At 39.5% G+C, this 20317-nt stretch overlaps 1 protein-coding gene across 3 annotated transcripts; it reads right to left on the bottom strand.

Annotated features, from left to right (window-relative positions):
- Positions 1-136: 136 nt before the first annotated feature.
- Positions 137-20049, bottom strand: LOC114416750 (histone-lysine N-methyltransferase ASHR3). Of its 3 annotated transcripts, XM_028381737.1 has the most exons (13): positions 19557-20049; positions 19265-19414; positions 18454-18618; positions 18062-18088; positions 17625-17742; positions 17329-17428; positions 16659-16752; positions 16432-16510; positions 16044-16215; positions 10660-10740; positions 1335-1379; positions 884-1239; positions 474-616 (listed from the first exon to the last, which is right to left on the bottom strand). In XM_028381737.1, the coding sequence occupies exons 1-12, from the start codon at positions 19989-19991 to the stop codon at positions 1080-1082; spliced, it is 1626 nt and encodes a 541-aa protein (XP_028237538.1). In that variant the 5' UTR covers positions 19992-20049; the 3' UTR covers positions 474-616; positions 884-1079. The 3 variants fall into 3 exon arrangements, with proteins under 3 accessions (XP_028237539.1, XP_028237538.1, XP_028237540.1); XM_028381738.1 differs by lacking the exons at positions 884-1239; positions 1335-1379 and having other exon boundaries at positions 137-616; positions 19557-20034; XM_028381739.1 differs by lacking the exons at positions 884-1239; positions 1335-1379; positions 10660-10740 and having other exon boundaries at positions 511-616; positions 19557-20042.
- Positions 20050-20317: the final 268 nt, after the last annotated feature.

Raw genomic sequence — 20317 nt, 5'->3', positions numbered from 1 at the left:
TTTCAAACAGAGTGTTTGTCAAATTCTCCTTTTTTATATATAGAAGATTGTGGGATCATCATTCTCCATCTATATATGCTAATAATAGTATCTCTCGATTGATAATAAACCAAAATGAGGATCCAGTCCTTCAAAATAAGAATACTTCAAATTTCAATCAAACAAACAATTTTGATACTTGTCATTATTCAACACTGATGTGTACTATATCAGCAATATCAATTTACATGTTTTATTTAACACCATATTACTGGGATGAAATTCTGGGTGACAATGCATGCTGTCACAATCTTAAATCAATAAATTGTCATTTCCCTCTACAACAATAGAACAGAATGTTTGAGATGTTCTACTCCCGTCATTTCTTACACAACCAGACTCCTCCATTCGACCATCCATCCCTATATAAGCAGCTTTTCACTTTTTTGTCTACATTACAACGTTGATGGCAAATCATACAGCTGTTACTAACGTAATGCAAGAAGCTTTCGATGTTCTCTTACGTTTTGAACCCCAATAGAGGTCTAGCTTGCCAATTTTCTTTTTTGTCCCTAGAAAGCCTTGACAATTTGCAGCACCACAGTGGCATTTCACCTCTGGACCAAATTGCACAAATCTACAGAGCCCAAAAAAAAACAGAACATTAAATCTCTATTATCAGAAGTTTCAGAAAAAATCCGAAAGAGTAAACAAAATTATCTTATAGATTAAACAAAATTATCATAGATACCCATTGGTTAGTTTAGTTGGTCAAAGAAATACAAGGAGGTTTCTGATTAAAGCTGTAGACCAGTTGCTGCCTAGAAATAGGAATAACTGTTAACAGTTTACGGAGATTTTGTGAATTGTAATTGAGAAAGTAGTGTAAGAAGTTGATCTAGACCTTTTGAAATATCTAGAATCATGTATTGCTTCTAGGGGCTTCTCTCTAGCTTCATTCAGTGAAAGGGTTCTTTCTCCCTGTTACGAAACCTGTTCTATCAACTAGTATCGAACTATCAGCAATTCACATGTGCATTGTGGGTACAAAATCAGCAGTCACTTGGAGCTTTCTTGATCGAAAATTCATGAAAGGTCCATTATGGGGTCAAACCGAGTCCTAGAAGCCAGAATAGAGGAGATTCAATGCCAACATGATGAGGCTCAACAACAAGATGCAGTTTGAAGTGTTGTGGCAGGCAATGGAATCTGTGAAGGAGATAACGGAAAAACTGCTGGCAAAAACAAACACGGATAATCCTGAAATTGTAACACGATCCACTGGGTCAAGGAAAAAGAAAAGAGACACTTTTAAGCAATAGGTAGATGATAGAACCCACTAAGATTGTTTCTACCGTTTGATGGAAATGGGTATTGTAGGCATAATGGCATTGGAGAACCTGGCATTGGGGAACCAATTGTGAGCAATAATTCATATTGGCAGATGAAAATACAAGTGAAGATCAATTTCTAGGGAACAAGAGCCAAGAAAAGAATCAACAGAAACAGAAGAAACACTCACTCATTCTCTCCCTAAAAAGGCTTAGACAAAAGTGTAGCTAACACTCGCTCCCAATTACCCTTTTCATATTATATGTCTTCCAGACCCACGGCCAATAATTGAGCTGAACTGGGCTAGATAATTTGGGAGGCCTGACATTGCTGTCTCCTTCAGCAATAGCCTTGTCCTCAAGGCTTGCATCAAGAAACTGATTTACTTGAAACCATAATAGTAAATGTGTCTTCCCAGGTTGCCTCCTAAACAAGTTTCCCACACCATTTGACCAACCAATAAGGAACAATACCATTTTTCTTCCTTTGTTGAATTGCTAGAATCTGCTCAGCGATGATGTCATCAGACACTTCCACTTCTAGCCCTTCCATCAACAGTTTCTTGGTAGTTGCCAACAACCTTCTTGAGTTGAGAAATATGAAAAACAGGATGAATTTCGGACAGTAGTTGAAGCTTTAACCGATAAGCTATCATCCCAATCCTCTTCTCAACTTGGTAGGGCCCATAGAATCAAGCAACCAATTTGGGACTTATTCTTTGTGCCACACTATGTTGTCTTATGAGGTCTTAGTTTGAGAAAGATTCTGTTAGGAAACGTGACTCTAGATAAGCCCTTTAAGGTTTATCACCGAAGGCCCAAAACTAATAACTAATGTTAATCCCTGAGGTTGGGGGTAGTAAGGGAATTGCTGAGTCTGTTAGTAGTAGTGGGGGTGTGAGCATTTTGTTATAAGGGAGTGTTGCGATGATTGGAGATATCATCTTTGGGATCTATAATAGAATTGAGAGTGTAGAGACTTTCTCACTTGAGGGAGCACTAGCTCTATGATATTTTCATTACTTTCCTTGTCCTTCCTATGTCAACAACCATTTCTGCAGGTACCTTTGATACTACTCATATCATTGGTGCTTTTCATTGAGAGTCGCCCCTTCCTTGTATGTGCACTAGGATGACATCCCAGCATCTCGATGCCGTGGAAGCTGACCTTGCCGCCATCAAACTTGCTCGAGTCACATGAGTCCTCTATTTCAACCCAATCTTCCAAGCCTGATTCCCTCATCTCCTCCATCAGTGATCTCTCGAAGTCTGTCTCCACTCTCTGTGATGAGATGCACGAGTCTTGCTCTTTCCAACTCGGGGGGATCGTTCCACCAAACCCCTGGCGACGTTACTTTGTACTCAAAGCACGTCAATCTTCCTCCCTTCACAAGCAACAACCTTATCAAGTGGTTGGCCAAGGCTGACACCTAATTCTCTGTTTAGAAAACCCCACCAAAAATGTGCATCTCCCTTGCTCAGATCTGCATGGAGGGGATGACATGGCATTGGTTCAAGGTCCTCTCCAACTTTGATCCAAACCTCCATTAGGACTCCTTCAAGCATGCTCTCCTAGGCCGCTATAGTGACAATCAATTGGGTAACCCTTTTGCTCAACTTAAGCTTCTTCGTCAGTCTACCACTGTCGACGAATATGTTGAGGCCTGAGGTCCTCACGCCTTAGGTTTCCTTGCTCTCCGAGGACCAATATGTGGGTTGTTTTTGGGTGGGCTATGCAACGACATTTGCATGGAGGTGCTCGCATTTGAACCCCCCAATTGCCACCGCCTGATCTCTAGGGCTTGCTTGATCGAACGCAAGTTAGGTAATTCTATTTCTAGTGGCCAACGTTCACAACACTCAAAGCCTATGAGTCCCACCTTTAAATGGGCCTATGACTAAAAGGCCCAAATCCGACCCCAAGTCATCCGGATCCAACTCGCGAGTAGGTACCCACAGTCTTTCATACCCAAAGTTGATGGATCGACATAATCATGATCTTTTCTTCAAGTGTGGGGGCAACTTGGGCCCAACCCACTAATGCCTAGACCGCCATTTGCGCCTTCTCATTTAGGAGGGTGACAACCTACCACTCGACCCAACCAATCCGCCCACAACCGACGATACACCTTTTGGCAACGGTGAGACAATGCTTTGTCAAATCCTAGATTATAGGGCGTTAGACCTTGGGGACCTTACTTAGTCTTGCACCATCAAGTTGGAAGGTAAGTTGATTGGTTACCTAATCTTCTGTTTATGGACAATGGAGCTGCTCATAATTTTATTGCTCGTGACCAGGTGTGTTCGCTCAATCTAGAGATTACTTATACTAATTCATTCAATGTGGGGTTGGGTAATGGCTCCAAATTTTCTTCTCAATGCATTTGTCAAACTATTCGAGTCAAAGTGGGGCACTACACAATGGTGATGGATACATTCGAGTGATGTTGATTTAATTTTAGGGATAGCTTGGCTGACAGTGTGGGTCATACCACTATTGATAGGCAAAAGAAGACAAAGAAGACAATGAGTTTTGAAGACCACAACCAATTAATCACGTTACAAGGTCACCATCTACGTGATCATCCTCGTAATCTTGTGCTTCAAGGCTGCTCTAGAGGCTTGCTTTGGAAGACTCTACACGCACGAGCTCCTCCAATTCTTCACTTCCTCCAGACTTGCAGAATGAGTTGTCTTCTCATGAATATGTTTTCCTTCCACGATAAGGCCTTCTCCCAAAATGTGACTATGATCATTCCATCACTTTGCTTCTAGGCACTAACCCAGTTAGCGTGCGCCAATACAAAAATGCTTACCATCACAAGGACGAGATTAAGCGACAAGTGCAAGAGCTTCTCACAAAGGACATCATCCGTCACTCAATTAGTCCATTTTCGAGCCCTATCATCTTAGTGAAGAAAGATGAATCATAAAGGATATGTGTGGACTTTAGGGCCCTCAATAAGGTCCTTGTCCTAGATAAGTATCCTATTACAACCATCAACGGGGCTCATTGACAAGATCCATGACTCCTGCGTCTACTCGAAGCTTGATTTAAAATCTAGATTTCATCAGATCCGCATAAGGGAATCTAACATTCCCAAAATTTCCTTTCACACTCACGAAGGTCATTATGAGCACTTCACGACTCCATTTGGTCTTGTGAATACCCTAGATACTTTCCAATCCACGATGAATTCAAATTTTCAGCCTTTCCTTCGCCGCTTTGTGCTTGTTTTCTTCGGCGATATCTTAGTGTATAGCCCAGATTGGCCAACCCATTTATCACATTTGAATGAAGTTATGTCGGTGTTAGCTCAACACTCCTTTGTGGCAGACCAAAAGAAATGTTCCTTTGGTCTCACCTCCATTGACTACCTTGCCCACATCATCTCAACAAAAGACGTATAGATGGATCCTTCCAAGGTTCGAGCAGTATTGGAGTGGCCCATTCCAACCTCCACCAAAGACATTCGCAAATTCTTATGCCTCACTGGATATTACAGAAGGTTTATTTGAGATTATGGCAAAATGACCCAACCATTGACGGCATTATCAGATTTCACACAGGAATTTGTGATTGAATGGGATGTCTCAGGACAAGGAATTGGTGTCATCCTGATGCAAAATCAACAGCTCATTGCCTACTTTAGCAAGGCTCTTTCCCTCTAAGATACAAGCTAAATCAATTTACGAGGAGATAATGGCCTTAACACTTTCGGTGCAACACTAGAGGCACTACCTATTGGGTCATAGTTTTAAGGTTTATACAGACCATAACAACTTGTGTCATTTGTTCCAACAGCGGCTTACAACTACTAGCCAACAATGTTGGTTGGTGAAACTGATGGGTTTCTAGTTCGAAGTGGTGTATACAGAAAACAAGGCCATTGATGCTCTTTTGCGTCAAATGGGTTTTGGAGAGTTAGGGGCCATTTCCATAAGCCCGATATGGGTGGATTTCAATGTCGTTGATGGCGGATGGCGTTTCATGGCGGAAAGTCAAAAACCTGCCATAAAAATATGGCGGATGGCATAGCGAAAAATGACGGATGTCATGGCGAACAAAAAAAAAAAATATACATATATATAAACTCATTGAAATTGAAAAAAACAATGGATTGCATTCAAATAAACTAAAAAAGTTTCATGAGTTCATACAATAACCAAGTAGAAAAAAAAATAAAAATGGGACAGTCAAAAATAAAAAGAGGGTGTCAAATAGAAAAACGAAAAAAAAAGAAGCTAGCGCACCACTGAACTTGCACCGCGACGTTCGCCGCTGTTCGTGCGGGTGCAGGGTCGGTGCGGCATCGCCTTCGCTGGGTCGCCTGCCAGTGCTCGTCGCCGCCATGGGGTCATGCGCCAGTGCTCGTCGCTGCTGGGCCGTGCGGGGGGAACACGGGGTTGCCGCTGCTGGGCTGCATTTTGCGTGCGGGGTCGAGGCTGGGTGCAAGGTGTTGCCCTTGGTCGTGTGGGAGGGCTGCGTTCTATGCTGTGCTGTGTGGGAGGGCTGCGCTTTTGAACAAAATATCGGGTAGGGTTGGGTCGGGTCAGCCCAACTCCTACCGCGCTAAAAAAAAGCCGTTATTTTCCGCCATGCCGCCATAATAACCATGGCTATGGCGGCCGCCATGGGCATCGCCATACGAAACCCGCCATGCCACCGCTATTCGGTGGCATTTTTTCAAATTTCCACCACGTCAAACCGCCATGGCACCGCCATGGCGCCGCCATTTGACAACACTGATGGATTTCACCACAATCAGCACCAAGGTTCAGCAAGACATGGAGTTCAGCAAATTCTCCACCCAAATTCAAACTGCTCCAGCTTCAATGCCACACTATGTTTAATGTGATGGGCTTGTCTTCTTCAAGGGGCACATGATGTTGCACAAGACTTCTATAATTTCGATACTCTTAGCAGAATTCCATTCCACTATGATAGAGGGATACTCAGGTTTCACTATGACATATAAGCTCCTTGCTGCAAATTTTCATTTGAAGGGGATGAAGAACACCATTATGGACTACATTCGCCATTGTGATGTTTGTTAGAGAAACAAATATCAAGCTTTGTCTCCTGCTGGGTTATTGCAAACCATTCCAATTCCTAAAGTGGTCTAGGACGATATATTTTTAGGCTTCATCTCTAGTTTACCTCACTCTCAAGGGTTTGATGTGATACTTGTGATTGTAGACCACTTATCAAAATATGTCAATTTCTTGTCTTTGAAGCATCCTTACACAACTCACATAATGGCACAAGTGTTTAGTTGGGAGGTGGCCAAGCTACACAGGTTTCCCAAATCCATCATCAGTGACCGCGATTCTCTATTTTTGAGTAAATTTTGGAGTGAACTATTGTCTCCAAGGAACAACATTGAGGATGAACACGACCTATCACCCTCAAACACACGAGTCAAGCAGAGGCTTTTAATAGATGTTTAGAGAGCCACTTGCGTTGTTTCACTTCTGAACAACCAACAAAATGGCATCTTTGGCTTTCTTGGGCAGAGTATTGGTACAATACTTCCTTCCACTCAGCCACAGGAAAGACTCCTTTCGAGGTCGCTTATGGACGAGCACCTCCATCTATGCTTTGTTTTCTGCCTAGAGAGACACCCGTTGATTCAATAGTCTCAATGTTGGTTGGTAGAGACGAGGTTATCTACCAACTGAAATATCATTTGCATCGTGCCTAGCAATCCATGAAGAAGCCGCAAATAAACATCGTCGCTTTGTGTCTTTTGCTGTAGGGGATTGGGTGATTGTTAAGTTGCGCCCTCATAGGCAGCTTACTGTGCTCGTCGTATTAATCCTAAACTATCACCCTGCTATTTTGGACCTTTTCAAATTTTATCACGAGTTGGAGAGGTGGCCTACAAGCTGAAGCTTTTGGAATATGCAAAAGTTCACCCAATCTTTCATGTGTCACAGCTCAAGAAGTCCATGACAGTTAGTTCCAATGTCTCTGCATTACCCCTTAGCCTGATCCTGGATGAATCAAATTCTCCTTTCCCATAAGCAGTGCTTGCTACGCGTGAGGACAAAACTGATGGAAGTTGTGAGGAGTGGTTGGTCTTATGGAAATCCCAACCTGTAGAAGAAACTACGTGGGAGTCAGCAACATCTATTCACACCAGGTTTCCTACATTCAGTCTTGAGGACAAGGCTAATTTGATAGGGGGAGGTATTGTTAGGAACCATGACTCTAGCTGAGATTACCAAGGCTAATTTAAGGTTTATCACCGTAGGCCCCAAACAAATAACTACTGTTAATCCCTGAGGTTACTGCTTCCTATCTGCACACTTCTCAATATGCCTGAGCTTGCTGTAGATGATATGGTAATTGCCTAAGCACCTCATCCCTATCAACAAGTATGTACAAATTCTACTTTTGTTTTCATAACATATTGCACTAATGGGGGGGGGGGGGGGGGTCAATCTTGGGATTTCACCTCTTTTTAGCATATGACACTATTTTCTACTCACATACCTTTGAAGGCTAAATGCCAATGGTCTCTTTTCTCTTTGATGCAAGCAAACCTTCTAACATAAAGCTCCAAACTGTGTTTCTGGCCAACCCATGGCACTCTAATGGAGTTTCAGGCAAACCCATTGCATTCTGGTAGAGTGGCCAACGGAATTTCTGACCAACCCATCACTCTGGTGGAGTTTCCAGCTAACTTGCACATTGGAACTCTAAAACATTGTTCCCTGGTCTCCTCCCTCTGTTCACATCCTTTGTATTTCTATTCAGTATTCATGTCAAAGAGGTCTATGTTGCTTTTTATTCTTTCTTTCATGTACTATTTTACTTCTATATTAATTGACTGTGTTTTACACATATAAGAATAGTGGTCATCTCATTATCCGCTATCCCATTTTGGGGTCAACCACTCCATGCCAGTATTCAAGATTAACCCCTACGAAAAGCACTAACTTCTATAGGGATATGAAAAGTGATGTTATACCACCACTCTGCTTAATATAACAAGCTTATTAAAATAAGAGAAACAGGAATAATTGACTGAAAAGTGTGTTTTAATGCACCACAAATACATGTTTATATAGGCTCAGGTAATTAATACACATAATTAAAGGATATTTAGTTTCCCCTAAATCAGATATAATACAACAACAACAACAACAACGCCTTATCCCACTAGGTGGGGTCGGCTACATGGATCAACTTCCGCCATAATGTTCTATCAAGTACCATACTTCGATTCAAACCATTAATTTCGAGATCCTTTTTGATAACCTCTCTTATAGTCTTTTTGGGCCTTCCTCTGCCTCGAATTGTTTGTCTTCTCTCCATCTGGTCTACTCTCCTCACTACAGAGTCTACCGGTCTTCTCTCTACATGCCCAAACCACCTAAGTCTATTTTCCACCATCTTCTCTACAATAGGCGCTACTCCAACCCTCTCTCTAATAGCTTCGTTTCTAATTTTATCCTGTCGAGTCTTACCACACATCCACCGCAACATCCTCATCTCCGCTACACCTACTTTATTCTCATGTTGGCTCTTGACCGCCCAACATTCTGTTCCGTACAAAATCGCCGGTCTTACCGCAGTCCGATAAAACTTTCCCTTTAGCTTGATCGGTACCTTTGCATCACATAACAAAGCTAAGCCATGTCTTAGGTTTTCTAGAGCTAAAACACCTAAATTAAGTTTCTAAACGCTTATTAATAATTTCAGTTTGCCCATTAATTTCAAGTTGATAAGAGCTCATCCTTAGTTTGACACCCTGTGATTTGAATAGCTGAGTCCAAAACTGACAGAAAGAAAAGACTTCGATTACAGACTATGGATTAGGAACCCCGTGTAATTTTACCACCTACTTCACAACCAAGTCAGGTCTAAATGGATGTCTAAGGAGAAGAAAATGGGCATACTTAGAGAGAGTTGATCAACAACCACCAATATAATATATCAAGCCCTTTGGACTTGGGAAGAGCAGTATTAAAATCAATATGTTCTAATACATCTTAAAGTTGTAGTAACCAAGATAGGGGTCGAGCTTGGTGTTACCGCCGTTGACAAATGTCACTCCCTAACAAAAACTTGAACTCTCCTCTTCATGCCATACCAATAGACATTTTTAACCAATCTTCTATATGTATTAGCCCGAAAGGCCACCCATTACCCATAGGTATGCTATGGAACTCTTGTAATAGGATTGGAATCCAAGAAGAATTCGCTAAGATGACCAATCTGCCATAATAGAAAAGAATGTCATGTTGTACAGAAAATCCAAGACTAGATGTAGGGTCCTGGTGGAAATCTAAAATCTCTCCCTGCAAGTAAGAATCATGCTGAATTTCTTCTTGCTACTTGAGACCAGCCATTCTAGTTTAGTTTAGAAATCAGAACCTACAATTCCACTTCTTCATTACACCAAGACAAGCATCTGCAACTTTATTTTGGGGGATAGGTTTTATAAATTAACTCAAAATCACGTCCTAACAATTTGTTGCAAGGTCATTCTTCAAGTTAGTTTGGTCGAGGAATATCACTAATCAGTAGTATAACAGCTTTATCTTTATAACTAGAACTTAGAAGATGAAATAATATTTTTGTTTAAGAAAAGTGTGGATAATAAGTCTAAGTGGGTGAAGTACCCACATGGTACGAGAATGGACACTAAAATTTTTGCCTGCTTGGGGATGAGTCAAAAGACAGGTATTTTTTTAAAAATATAGAAATGGATACAATAGTACCTTACCCAAACCTATGCAAGTGACATCCATAACTAGAGCCAGCACCAAGACAAGAATTTTCTAATAAACTAGATAAGACCATGTTCATGAAATTTCTACCATTTGATTGAGATTTGAGAGAAATAAGGAGAGAAGTTGTTTATGAGCCCCCCCAAATTGGCATCAAATGAAAGTGCAAGATATATATTTTTATCCTTCCTATGTTTTTCCCTCATATTTCTCTCCTCACTATTTCAGTCCTAATCCAAACATAAAATCATTCCTTGTATTTAAAGTTTAAACAAACACAAAATATAAATAACTTCAACTTTTTTCAAGCTTCTTAAAAGTAATATTTAATCATAATAAATTTGCAAGAAACTCTAAAACTTAAAAATAATTTTCTTTAATGAAAGAAAAGTCACAAAAAAGAGCCTTTCCACAAAAGCTTACTGAATGGAAGGAGCATTTACTTTTAGGAAGAGAAGGAGAAAAAAAGGGCTAAAGACTATACCTAACCTAAATGTACAACAGAATACCACTTTTAATTCCTGCTAGGTTATGCTACCACATCCCTGTGTACTACTAAAGAATTGCTAGGTCTCAAGCAGAAAGTAAAAGGTAGAATCAAATTTACCTGTAATCATATGTTAACGGCTCTCCAGCTTCTATTGAACAAGCGGCAAATACACCCACACGTGTTTCACCATCAACTTGCCTAGAAGAAACCACATGAATTTAGACCTAAATATAAAAGGGAAGTTGCCACTGAATAGATAAATAGATTCTTTTGATAATCTACAGAAGATATGCCCACTTATTCTAGTTGTACAACATATGTCAATCAATTGCAAAGCAGGAGCTTCTCATTAAAAAGAAATTCTACTAATCAACAATGCTACTTGTTATGCATTTAAGCAAGAGACTATAAACCGCTTCATCAATACAGCAGTAAAGGGCTTATAATATAAACCTTTTTCCTTTGAGGGGGACATGGGCATGGCTTATAAACAACATAACTAACATAAATTCAGGATTTACTTCAATCATTAGTGCCCAAAATTGATGCATGTCATCATCACCTAAAGAATTCTATATTAGCATCAGTGCAGCACTACCTGATTCCAAGCTGAGAACAAGATGCAACATCAAGAACATGGGTGTAAGAAAAATGCATTTTATGCATAAATCATTAACAAACACATGTAGAAAAGCAGAGAACACAGAATTCACTTGTGAAGGAAATTGACAGCCTCATTTCTCTTCATACTTCCTGCTAAAAGCCTAATAAAACAACTTTCTCTTGATATTATAGGGTTTCAAGCAACTAATTTTGTACTTGCACAGTTACACCAAGATACCAAGTCACCTCCACTACATTAAGTACAATTTCATCCCCCTCCATAAAATAAATTTTCTTTTACCTCCTATGCAAATAAACTTCAAAAAAAGTCTGATTAATTGGAACCGTTGAATTTAGGCCCATGTTTTGGTTAAGATTCTTAAGAGAGCATTCCCTTTCCATCTTAGTTTGTGAAGCAAAGTAATCATAATGATCTTAATGAGTAACAACTATATCTTCAATTTTTATTTAGAATACATTCCAAATACTTGTGTGCACAACTGTCAACAGCTTTATCATTCTGTTATGCAATTGCCTATATGTAATGCTTCATTCCCCAACCTATAGTTGGATTGAATCCTCATCGATACAGAAACACTTCCTCCCCCCCCCCCCACCTCTCTCTCTCTCTTCTCCCTAAATCTTTTTATGATTTGTTTCTAAAATACTTAATTATTTTTCTTGTTATACAGCACTTGAGAAATACAATCCCTACACTTACCATTTCCCTGCCCTGCATTACACTTTGTGTTAAAGAGCAGATTTGTCCTCTTGGATTCTGCCTATAGGTTTGTTTTGATGGCTCCTTAGTTGGTCCAATTTCCTCTGCTATATGATTAGACCAACAAATATGCTTGCTAGACTCCCACAAACTCAACAGTGATTGGCAGAATGTTTTTCAACCACTCTGAGTTTGCTCCTATACATTACAAAATTGGAGGGAGATAAAGCTTTGGTGAGGATGTCAGCTCTCTGGTCTGCTGCTGGAACATGGACAACTTGAAGTTGTTTGCGGAGAACCTTCTCTCTGACAAAGAACAAATCCAGCTCAATATGTTTGGTGCAAGAGTGTAGAACACGGTTATGAGCAAGGGACACAGTACTAATATTATCACAGAAAATATCAGGTGGAGCATGAGGAACTTTGAGTTCAGTCAGCAGGGACTGAATCCAAATTACTTCAGCTGTTGCCAAGGCTAAACTACTCTGCCTCAGTACTGGACTTGGCCACAACAGATTGCTTTTTGGACCACCAAGAGACAAGATTTGGGCCTAAGAACACAGCAGCACCAGAGGTAGACCTTCGATCATCAGGATCTGAAGCCCAGTTAGCATCACAAAAGGCATGAACAGAGTAGTGTTTTGTAGAAAAAGTGGTTTCCAGTTTCAGCCCAAAATGAAGTGTGCCCTTTAGATACCTAAGGATTCTTTTGACAGCAACCCAATGCTGTTCTGTTGGCTGACTCATAAATTGGCAAACTTTGTTGACAGAGAAACTAATTTCTGGATGTGTGATAGTAGCATACTGTAGAGCACCAACTACAGAGCGATACAAGGTAGGATCCATAAAATCCTCAGAACCTGTTTTTGTAAGCTTGCAGCCACCAACCATAGGAGAAGAAATAGAGTTAGCTTCATCCATAGCTGTCTTGGACAAGAGATCCCGAATGTACTTGGACTGAGTGAGCATGAGAGAGCCATTAGGGTGATGATTCACCTCAATACCAAGGAAGTAATCCAAATCTCCCAAATCCTTGAGTGCAAATTCAGAATTGAGGTTGGTAACTAAAGACTTGATAGCTGTTGGGTTATTACCAGTGACAATAATGTCATCAACATAGACCAGCATGTAGATAATAGTAGCATTATCTGAGTAGACAGAGTGAAGGATCACATTTGCTGGACTGAAACTTTTGAGCTAAGAGTGTGGATTTTAGTTTGGCAAACCAGGCCCTAGGGGCCTGTTTTAAACCATAAATTGCCTTGTGTAACTTGCACACAAGCTGCTTGTTTTCATTCTCAAAACCCGAAGATTAGAGAGTGCTGTTTTGACATTCTTAGGTTCAGCATGTGCTAGCAGTAAAATTGAGTCTAGGCTTTACTATGCCAGATTTGGCCCTAGTGCACATTATCCTCTCTCATGGAGTTTGAGAGAGAGAGAGAGAAAAGAAGAAAAATGGAAGATATTATCATTGATTCAGAATGAAAAGGTCAGTTACAAACTGATTCTGTTTCTCTATTTATAGAGAAAACAGATATGATTACACATAACCAGACTAAGGCAATTAACTAACCAAAGTTAGTTACTACTCTAACAGAAATAACAGCTTCAAACAGAATAACAAAATCACAGTTGTTCTAACTGAATCATAACTCTTCTAACAGCTGCTCTAACTGAATCACAAAGGTAAAACTTACTTAATACACTAATACTCCTGACCCCCTTCAAACTCAATGGGGTTGGGAATCAGAAATGGACTCAACTACATTGAGTTTGGACCTAAGAAAGAGAAATCGAGTTGGTGATAGAGGCTTAGTGAGGGCATCAGCCCATTGATCTATAGCAGGAATATGATACACTTTGAGCTCTTTAGCTGAGACTTTTTCCCTAACAAAAAAGATGTCAATTTTCATGTGCTTAGTCCGGGAATGAAGAACTGGATTATGAGTGACAGCTACTGCACTTTGGTTGTCACAGTAAATCTTTGGGGTCTGAAAAGGAACAGATAACTCTACTAAAAGAGTTTGAATCCATGTAACTTCAGTCGTGACTTGAGTGAAGCTCCAGTATTCAGCTTCAGTGGAAGATCTAGCCACAATTTGTTGTTTCTTGGACCACCATGAGACCAAATTAGGACCAAAATAAATCACTGCACCAGAGGTAGACCTTCTATCATCTGGATCCAAGGCCCAATCAGCATCACACAGGGCTTTGATAGTAAAAGGCTAAGAGGAAGGAGCAGCCTTGAAATGCAGACCATGATGAATAGAGCCTTTGAGGCACCTTAGAATGCATTTAACAGTTTTCTAGTGAGAGTCCATAGGATTAGCCATGAACTGACAGACCTTGTTCACGGCATAGCTTAACTCGGTCTTGTAATGGTTGTGCATTGAAGAGCACCAACAACAGACCTACAGAGAGATGGATCACTGAATAAATCCGAACCAGCTTTGGTTAACTTGCAATTAGCAGTCATAGGGGAAGAAATAGGTTGTGCTTCTGCCATTTTGGTTTTCTGAAGCAAATCTCCTATACATTTGCTTTGAGTCAATAGAATAGTCCCATCAGCCACTGATTTGATTTCAATACCAAGAAAATAGTCAAGTTTTTCCAATTGTTTAAGAGAAAAATTGGAATGCAGCTTAGTGGTGAGTTGCTAAATTACAACATTGGAGGTAACAGTAATAATATCATATACATGAACAAGAACAACGAAGGATCGCACTTGCTGGCCACAAACCCAAGCTGTAAAAGAAATCCTTTTAGCCTATCAAACCACTGTTGTAGGGCCTGTTTAAGGCCATACAAAGCTTTTTGTAGCTAGCAAACCAAGGTTTTATCTGAACTTTCAAGGCCTAGTGGCTTCTGCATGTAGATAGTCTCAAGAGAAGAAGAACGAAGCTCACTAAGCAGTTGCTTCTTCTTCGCACACGCAATGGATTGAAAGTGCTCATACAATCGATCCCACAAATGCCACAAGGTTGCGCAATTGATGATGCAAGGAAGAACTGCTTCTGAAATAGTCGATTGGAGCCAAGAAAGGATCAATTGATCCTGTTGCTCCCAAAAACGATAAGCAATGCTAACGATGTTGTTGTCACGATTTTCAGCAATGAGAAATTTCTGCGGAATCTGTAGAGAGGGAATGCAACCGAGAAGACCATGCCTGATGATTACAAGTTGAACCTAAGAACGCCATAAAGGTAAGTGGGATCTGTGAGTTTCGCCGTTACAGCATGCAAAGAACGAGACAGGGGAGCACGGCACCAGCATCGGAACTGGTGGTGGAGGAGGAGGCAAAGGTGGTGGCAGAGAAGAATTGTTGTTCGCAGAAGTCATTTTCAGAAGCAAGGATTTAACCAAGCTCTTTGATACCATAAAGAGATTTAGGGAGAAGAGAGAGAGAGAGAAAGAGGGAGGGGGAAAATGTTTTTGTATTGAAGAGAATTCAACCCAACTATAGGTTGGGGAATGAAGCAGTACATATAGGCAGTTGCATAACAAAATGATAAAGTTGATGACAATTGTACTTACAACTGTAATAGAAAACTAACCTTACAACCTATGAAGCACCAACACCGACATGGACACCGGACACGACACGGACACAGACTCGTGGACACCTGTAATTTCCAAAATATAGAATGTAGTACAGGTGTCGGGTCAGTGTCGGACACTGACACGGACGCGTGTCGGACACCGGACACGGCAAGGGGCTGAAGTGTCCGTACTTCATAGCTTACAACTGTCTAACTGAAAACTAAGTAAAAAACACTCAGCATAAAATACTACTCTCTTATACATCAGGACTCAAGAAAGCCTATGGAATATTGCAGTACTCAAATGATACCCAATAATCAAAGAAATGTATCCCATGTCAATTTGTCTTGCATTAACAAAGAAGACAGATGATTGACACATAAGTATTATCTAGACTAGCCACTGTTTAAGCAATTAAAATGAACAACCAGCAATTAAGTATCTGATCTAAATCATGTCTATGGAGCATATCTTATTTGAGTACATAAAGGAAACTACAGTGCATAATATCAGGTTATACTGCACACCAGTTTTTAATAGTAATTTGGTTCACTAGAAACTATATAGATGATAGAAGAATCTCTAAAGAGAGAAAGTAATGCAGCCTAGGATGACTATGTTGGTATTTGACACTAACCACTTCTCCAAAACACAGTTGGGATCACAGCTATGGTTCAAAAAGCGTGAAGTATTTCCTTTGAAAGTTGCATCTATTGTGAAGTCTTTCCGAATCTCACACATGTAAAAATTCTGTACACCCCTGTATTTCATGTCCCAAAGCCTTTTTTCACATAAAGCATCGTCAATGACTGCAGCATAAAAATTTCTAGTTAAATGGATAGAAGGCATAGTTTAAAGATATAAGCTACAGAAAACATATGGTTGAGAAGATCATATGCTTTTAAAGCATCCCTGAAAAAATGGTATTTTATATTTTCTAAAGGATTTACTAGATTATGGAAACAAGGGGGGACAAACAATGTTCGACAGAATGAAGCTATAAACCATTTAGAAATATGAGCTACCTTCTCCAATATACTCAATTATAAATCCACCTTTATCAATTGTTTCAGCGGCCTCCACTCCCCATCCACAAAGTTCAGTCTGAATAATAAAAAAGCATATATGGTAATTGGTAGTAATATTTTGTGATGCTTAAGCCCAATAGAAGGGAAACCCAAAAAACAAAAAATACAAATACGCCTCAAATAAAAATATACTTCATTCATCTAAATGTAGTAAAATTTCACACCTTGACAATCTTGATCTTTTTCTCCTTGCGAAATGGTCGATTGTTGCAATTTTCTGAGCAGCGACATGCCTTTGAACAGCTTATGCATTGAACCCTGATAGATGATACGTCATGCAATAATTAATATATAATCCTGTTTATGAAATCTTACTAGACAAGTATGTTAGTATTACAAGTTTACAACTAATTACAGTGACATGTCATATAATGTGTAGCATGATAGTGCAGGTTGTATCACTGGTGTGTTGTCTCCTACCTACGTTTTGAAAAGCATCCCACTAGTTACTTATACAGTGAAAGGGCATGGGAATTCACACTGCCGCAATTAGAACAGCAATACAAACATGCTAATATTTGGTGTATAACTGTAGGTTTACAAGTTCTTCAATTAACAGGGAGAAGTTGAACATAATTTTGTAATCCAGACAAATAATATTTCTCAATATAATTTGTTAACACAAAGGAATAGCAGGCATCAATATCTATATCCTTCAAGTCTGGGATCACCAAATTTTCAACCATAAAAAATCATATATATGTTGATTATGCACCAAAAAAATAACTCATTGTCAACTAAAATTAAATAGCATACATTATCTACATCTACAGGCTACAACAAGTTTCATTCAAAACAAAAAGAAAAAGAAAAACACTGATAATGCACATGTACCTGCACACACAATCATCAGAACATGTAGAAGTAGAACTGCAACTGGTGCACCCTGCACCATCATCCGCATCACTACGTTTCTTCTTTACTAAGTATATATCTGATATTAATTCAGGCTAGCAACATGGTGAGCAGTGCAATAATTAACTTGAAAACTATTAAATATTAATTAAACCAACAGTAAAAATCAAGTTCTTTTACTTAGCATTCTAAAAGGGCTACAGTAATTTTAATTTTTTTAAATATAGTAGTTTCTTCAGCATAGCACACAAGATATCAAGAAACATGTAGGATACTGCGTCTTATGTGTACATATGGTGATGGCTGCTCCATCTTATTGTCCATGTCTTTCCAAGTGAAGTCAATCTTAAACTCCTCACTGATAAATGGAAGAGGCAAGCGACAAAATACTTCCTGGAAAAAGGTGGGGTAAGAAATTTTTCAAAATTGATATTAACAAAATTACTAAATTCTTATGTAAACAGCTGGTTTGACTCACTCAACATATAAGGAACCAGTATATATGATGAGCAATCAAAGTCATTAAAATACAGAGTCCTTCAGAATTTGTATTAATTTATTAATTTAATAATATAAGTTCCTTTCTTTCTCAAGCACGCTATATATTATTCATCTCACAACAGGTATCCATAAATGCCAAATATATAGCAAAGGGTCAGCATGGGATATATGCATAAGTGCAGTAGATGTAAAACATTTTTCAAAGCCTTACCGAAATGTCACTTGTTGAAGCATCAGTCTGCTCAACCAACAAATACAACATTCCTGTCAGCCAGCCTAATCAATGAAAAATACCAATAAAAAATAAAACTTGGAAAAGAGATATCTAAATCTAGTGAGAAATACTCAATAATATTCCAATTAGAAGCAGAAAAACCTTATAAAGCATATTGCAGTTGAGACAACTAAGTCAATGTAAATATCAAATAAGCTTATAAAAGGAAAGACATGACAAGGTAAAGAAAAAAAAAATTAGATATCCCAAGCACAACGAATAACTGAATTTGAATGTGGGTGGGAATTTAATGGAAGGACATACAGCAATTTGCAGTATAATCAATAAACAATAACAGTAAAAGATTCTGGTGAAAAGAAAAAATTGACCTTTCTATCCAAGCGCCAATCAGAAGGATGCCTCCAGCAAACAGCTTGCCCGGGATGATCTTTTAGTTGCACCACTGAATCTGACCATGGTGCACATTTACTATGGAATGCTATTTTACACCTAACACACCTAAACTGCTTCTTTAGCTTGCAAATGAAGCACACCTGTTCATTAAAGGACTTAATATAAGTATGGCAAGACAAGGAGGAAAAAATAAAGAAAAAAGACTGTGGACACTGTTGGGTGTTGGGTAAATAGCTTAATTAAATAAGCTCTTGTTAAGTGAGAATATTCATAAGTTTTACTTATACAAGAGTGTCACACACAAAAACAGTTTAGAACTTGTGATCAATCTCTGCTTTCACATGTGTTCATACCATCCCAAGTTCATCAAATGACACAAATAATCTAACATCCACTCCCTGTTTTAAATATCAGCTAAAATGATACATTTGAGTATCCAATTAATCTTCTATAAATTTCATTAGTCAGAAGGAAACCACAATTCACATGATAAAGCACAGAAATACTAATATTTGAGCTACCCATGGAGAATATAAGGTGGGTTGGATGGTTAAAGGAGAAGGGAAGAGGGAAAAGACCGCGGGTCCGATCCCCTCTGCTAACAAAACTAACATTCTAACAAACTAATATTTATCGATCCAAATAAAAAAAAATCTGAGTTGCCCATGAAATGCGGTTATAATTTTAAGTACATGTATAAAGTAGGAGCCGATACATTTAAATTCATATGTCCAAAGGCAAATCAGTGCATTAAGGAAGCAAGGGTCATGTCACTAAAAAACCTACATGTTGTGGACACTTGAATTTTTTCAGATTGGAAGCCCCAACAGCATCTTTTGCACATTCAGAATGGTAGCGTGCGTCACATCCTCGAACCGAACACAAGAGCTCATCATCACCAGGGTAAATAAAATGGCAGCAAAAACAACATTCTTCCTGAACCCATACACACAACAAAAATAAATTAAACCCATTATCATAACAAAACAAAAATATGAAACCCATTATCAGTTAAAAACAAAAATATTAATCAGTATTTAAAAAAAAATTGAAAAGATTGTTACAAAAAAAAAAGTACCATCATGGGAGCGCCAACTAGAAAAGGAAGATCTTTGAGGCGATCCTGGAAGGCCTTGTCGGCGATGGGGGGCTTCTTGACCCGATCCAGGGAGCCTCGGGTGCGCTTCAAAACCCGAGGCTCAAAGGCAGGTTCGGAACCAGGCTCGGAACTGAAAGCATTGGGTAGGGTTTTGACGGGAGCGTCAAGGGCATCATTGGAGGAGCAGCGAGAGAGTGTGAGAGGCGCGGAGAGAGAAAGGTTTCCCAAATCTGGCATCGCCGAAACCCTTAGAGGAAACTTGCCGACAGAGGCAGAGGGTAGGGAAAAGATGCAGAGAGAGAAAGGAGAAGCTGAAGAAGAAAAGAAGAAGAGGAGGAGTAGGAGGTAGAAGTGGGCGGGAAAGTGTGGTTTTGTAATTTTCAGGGGGTGATGTGAAACTACCCAAGGGGGCATGGGACAAGGCTTGTATTTACAATTTTGCCAGGTCCTGCCTTGCGCCCCAATTATGAGGGGACTGCTGAAATTTTTAATTTCCCCGTGAAAGACAAAAGTGGCCTTCGGAGCGTCTCAACAGGTTGGTAACTGGGTTGCTTTGTTTACACTTCTTTTGGTTCCTAGGAAGGAAAGACGCGCTAAAGTGAAATGATGGGAATGAAAATGGCGTGTTTGGATGTAATGTTTTGGGGGTGAAAAATTCAAAAATAAGTTGGACTCTTATCAAATTTAGCTGAAACATTATAAGAGTTACTATAGTAAAAAGTAAGATAAACTCAAATAAT

Source organism: Glycine soja, chromosome 6 (genome assembly GCF_004193775.1).
Source record: "Glycine soja cultivar W05 chromosome 6, ASM419377v2, whole genome shotgun sequence".
Taxonomy (NCBI): Eukaryota; Viridiplantae; Streptophyta; class Magnoliopsida; order Fabales; family Fabaceae; genus Glycine; species Glycine soja.
This window is presented reverse-complemented; position numbering and strand designations above follow the sequence as displayed.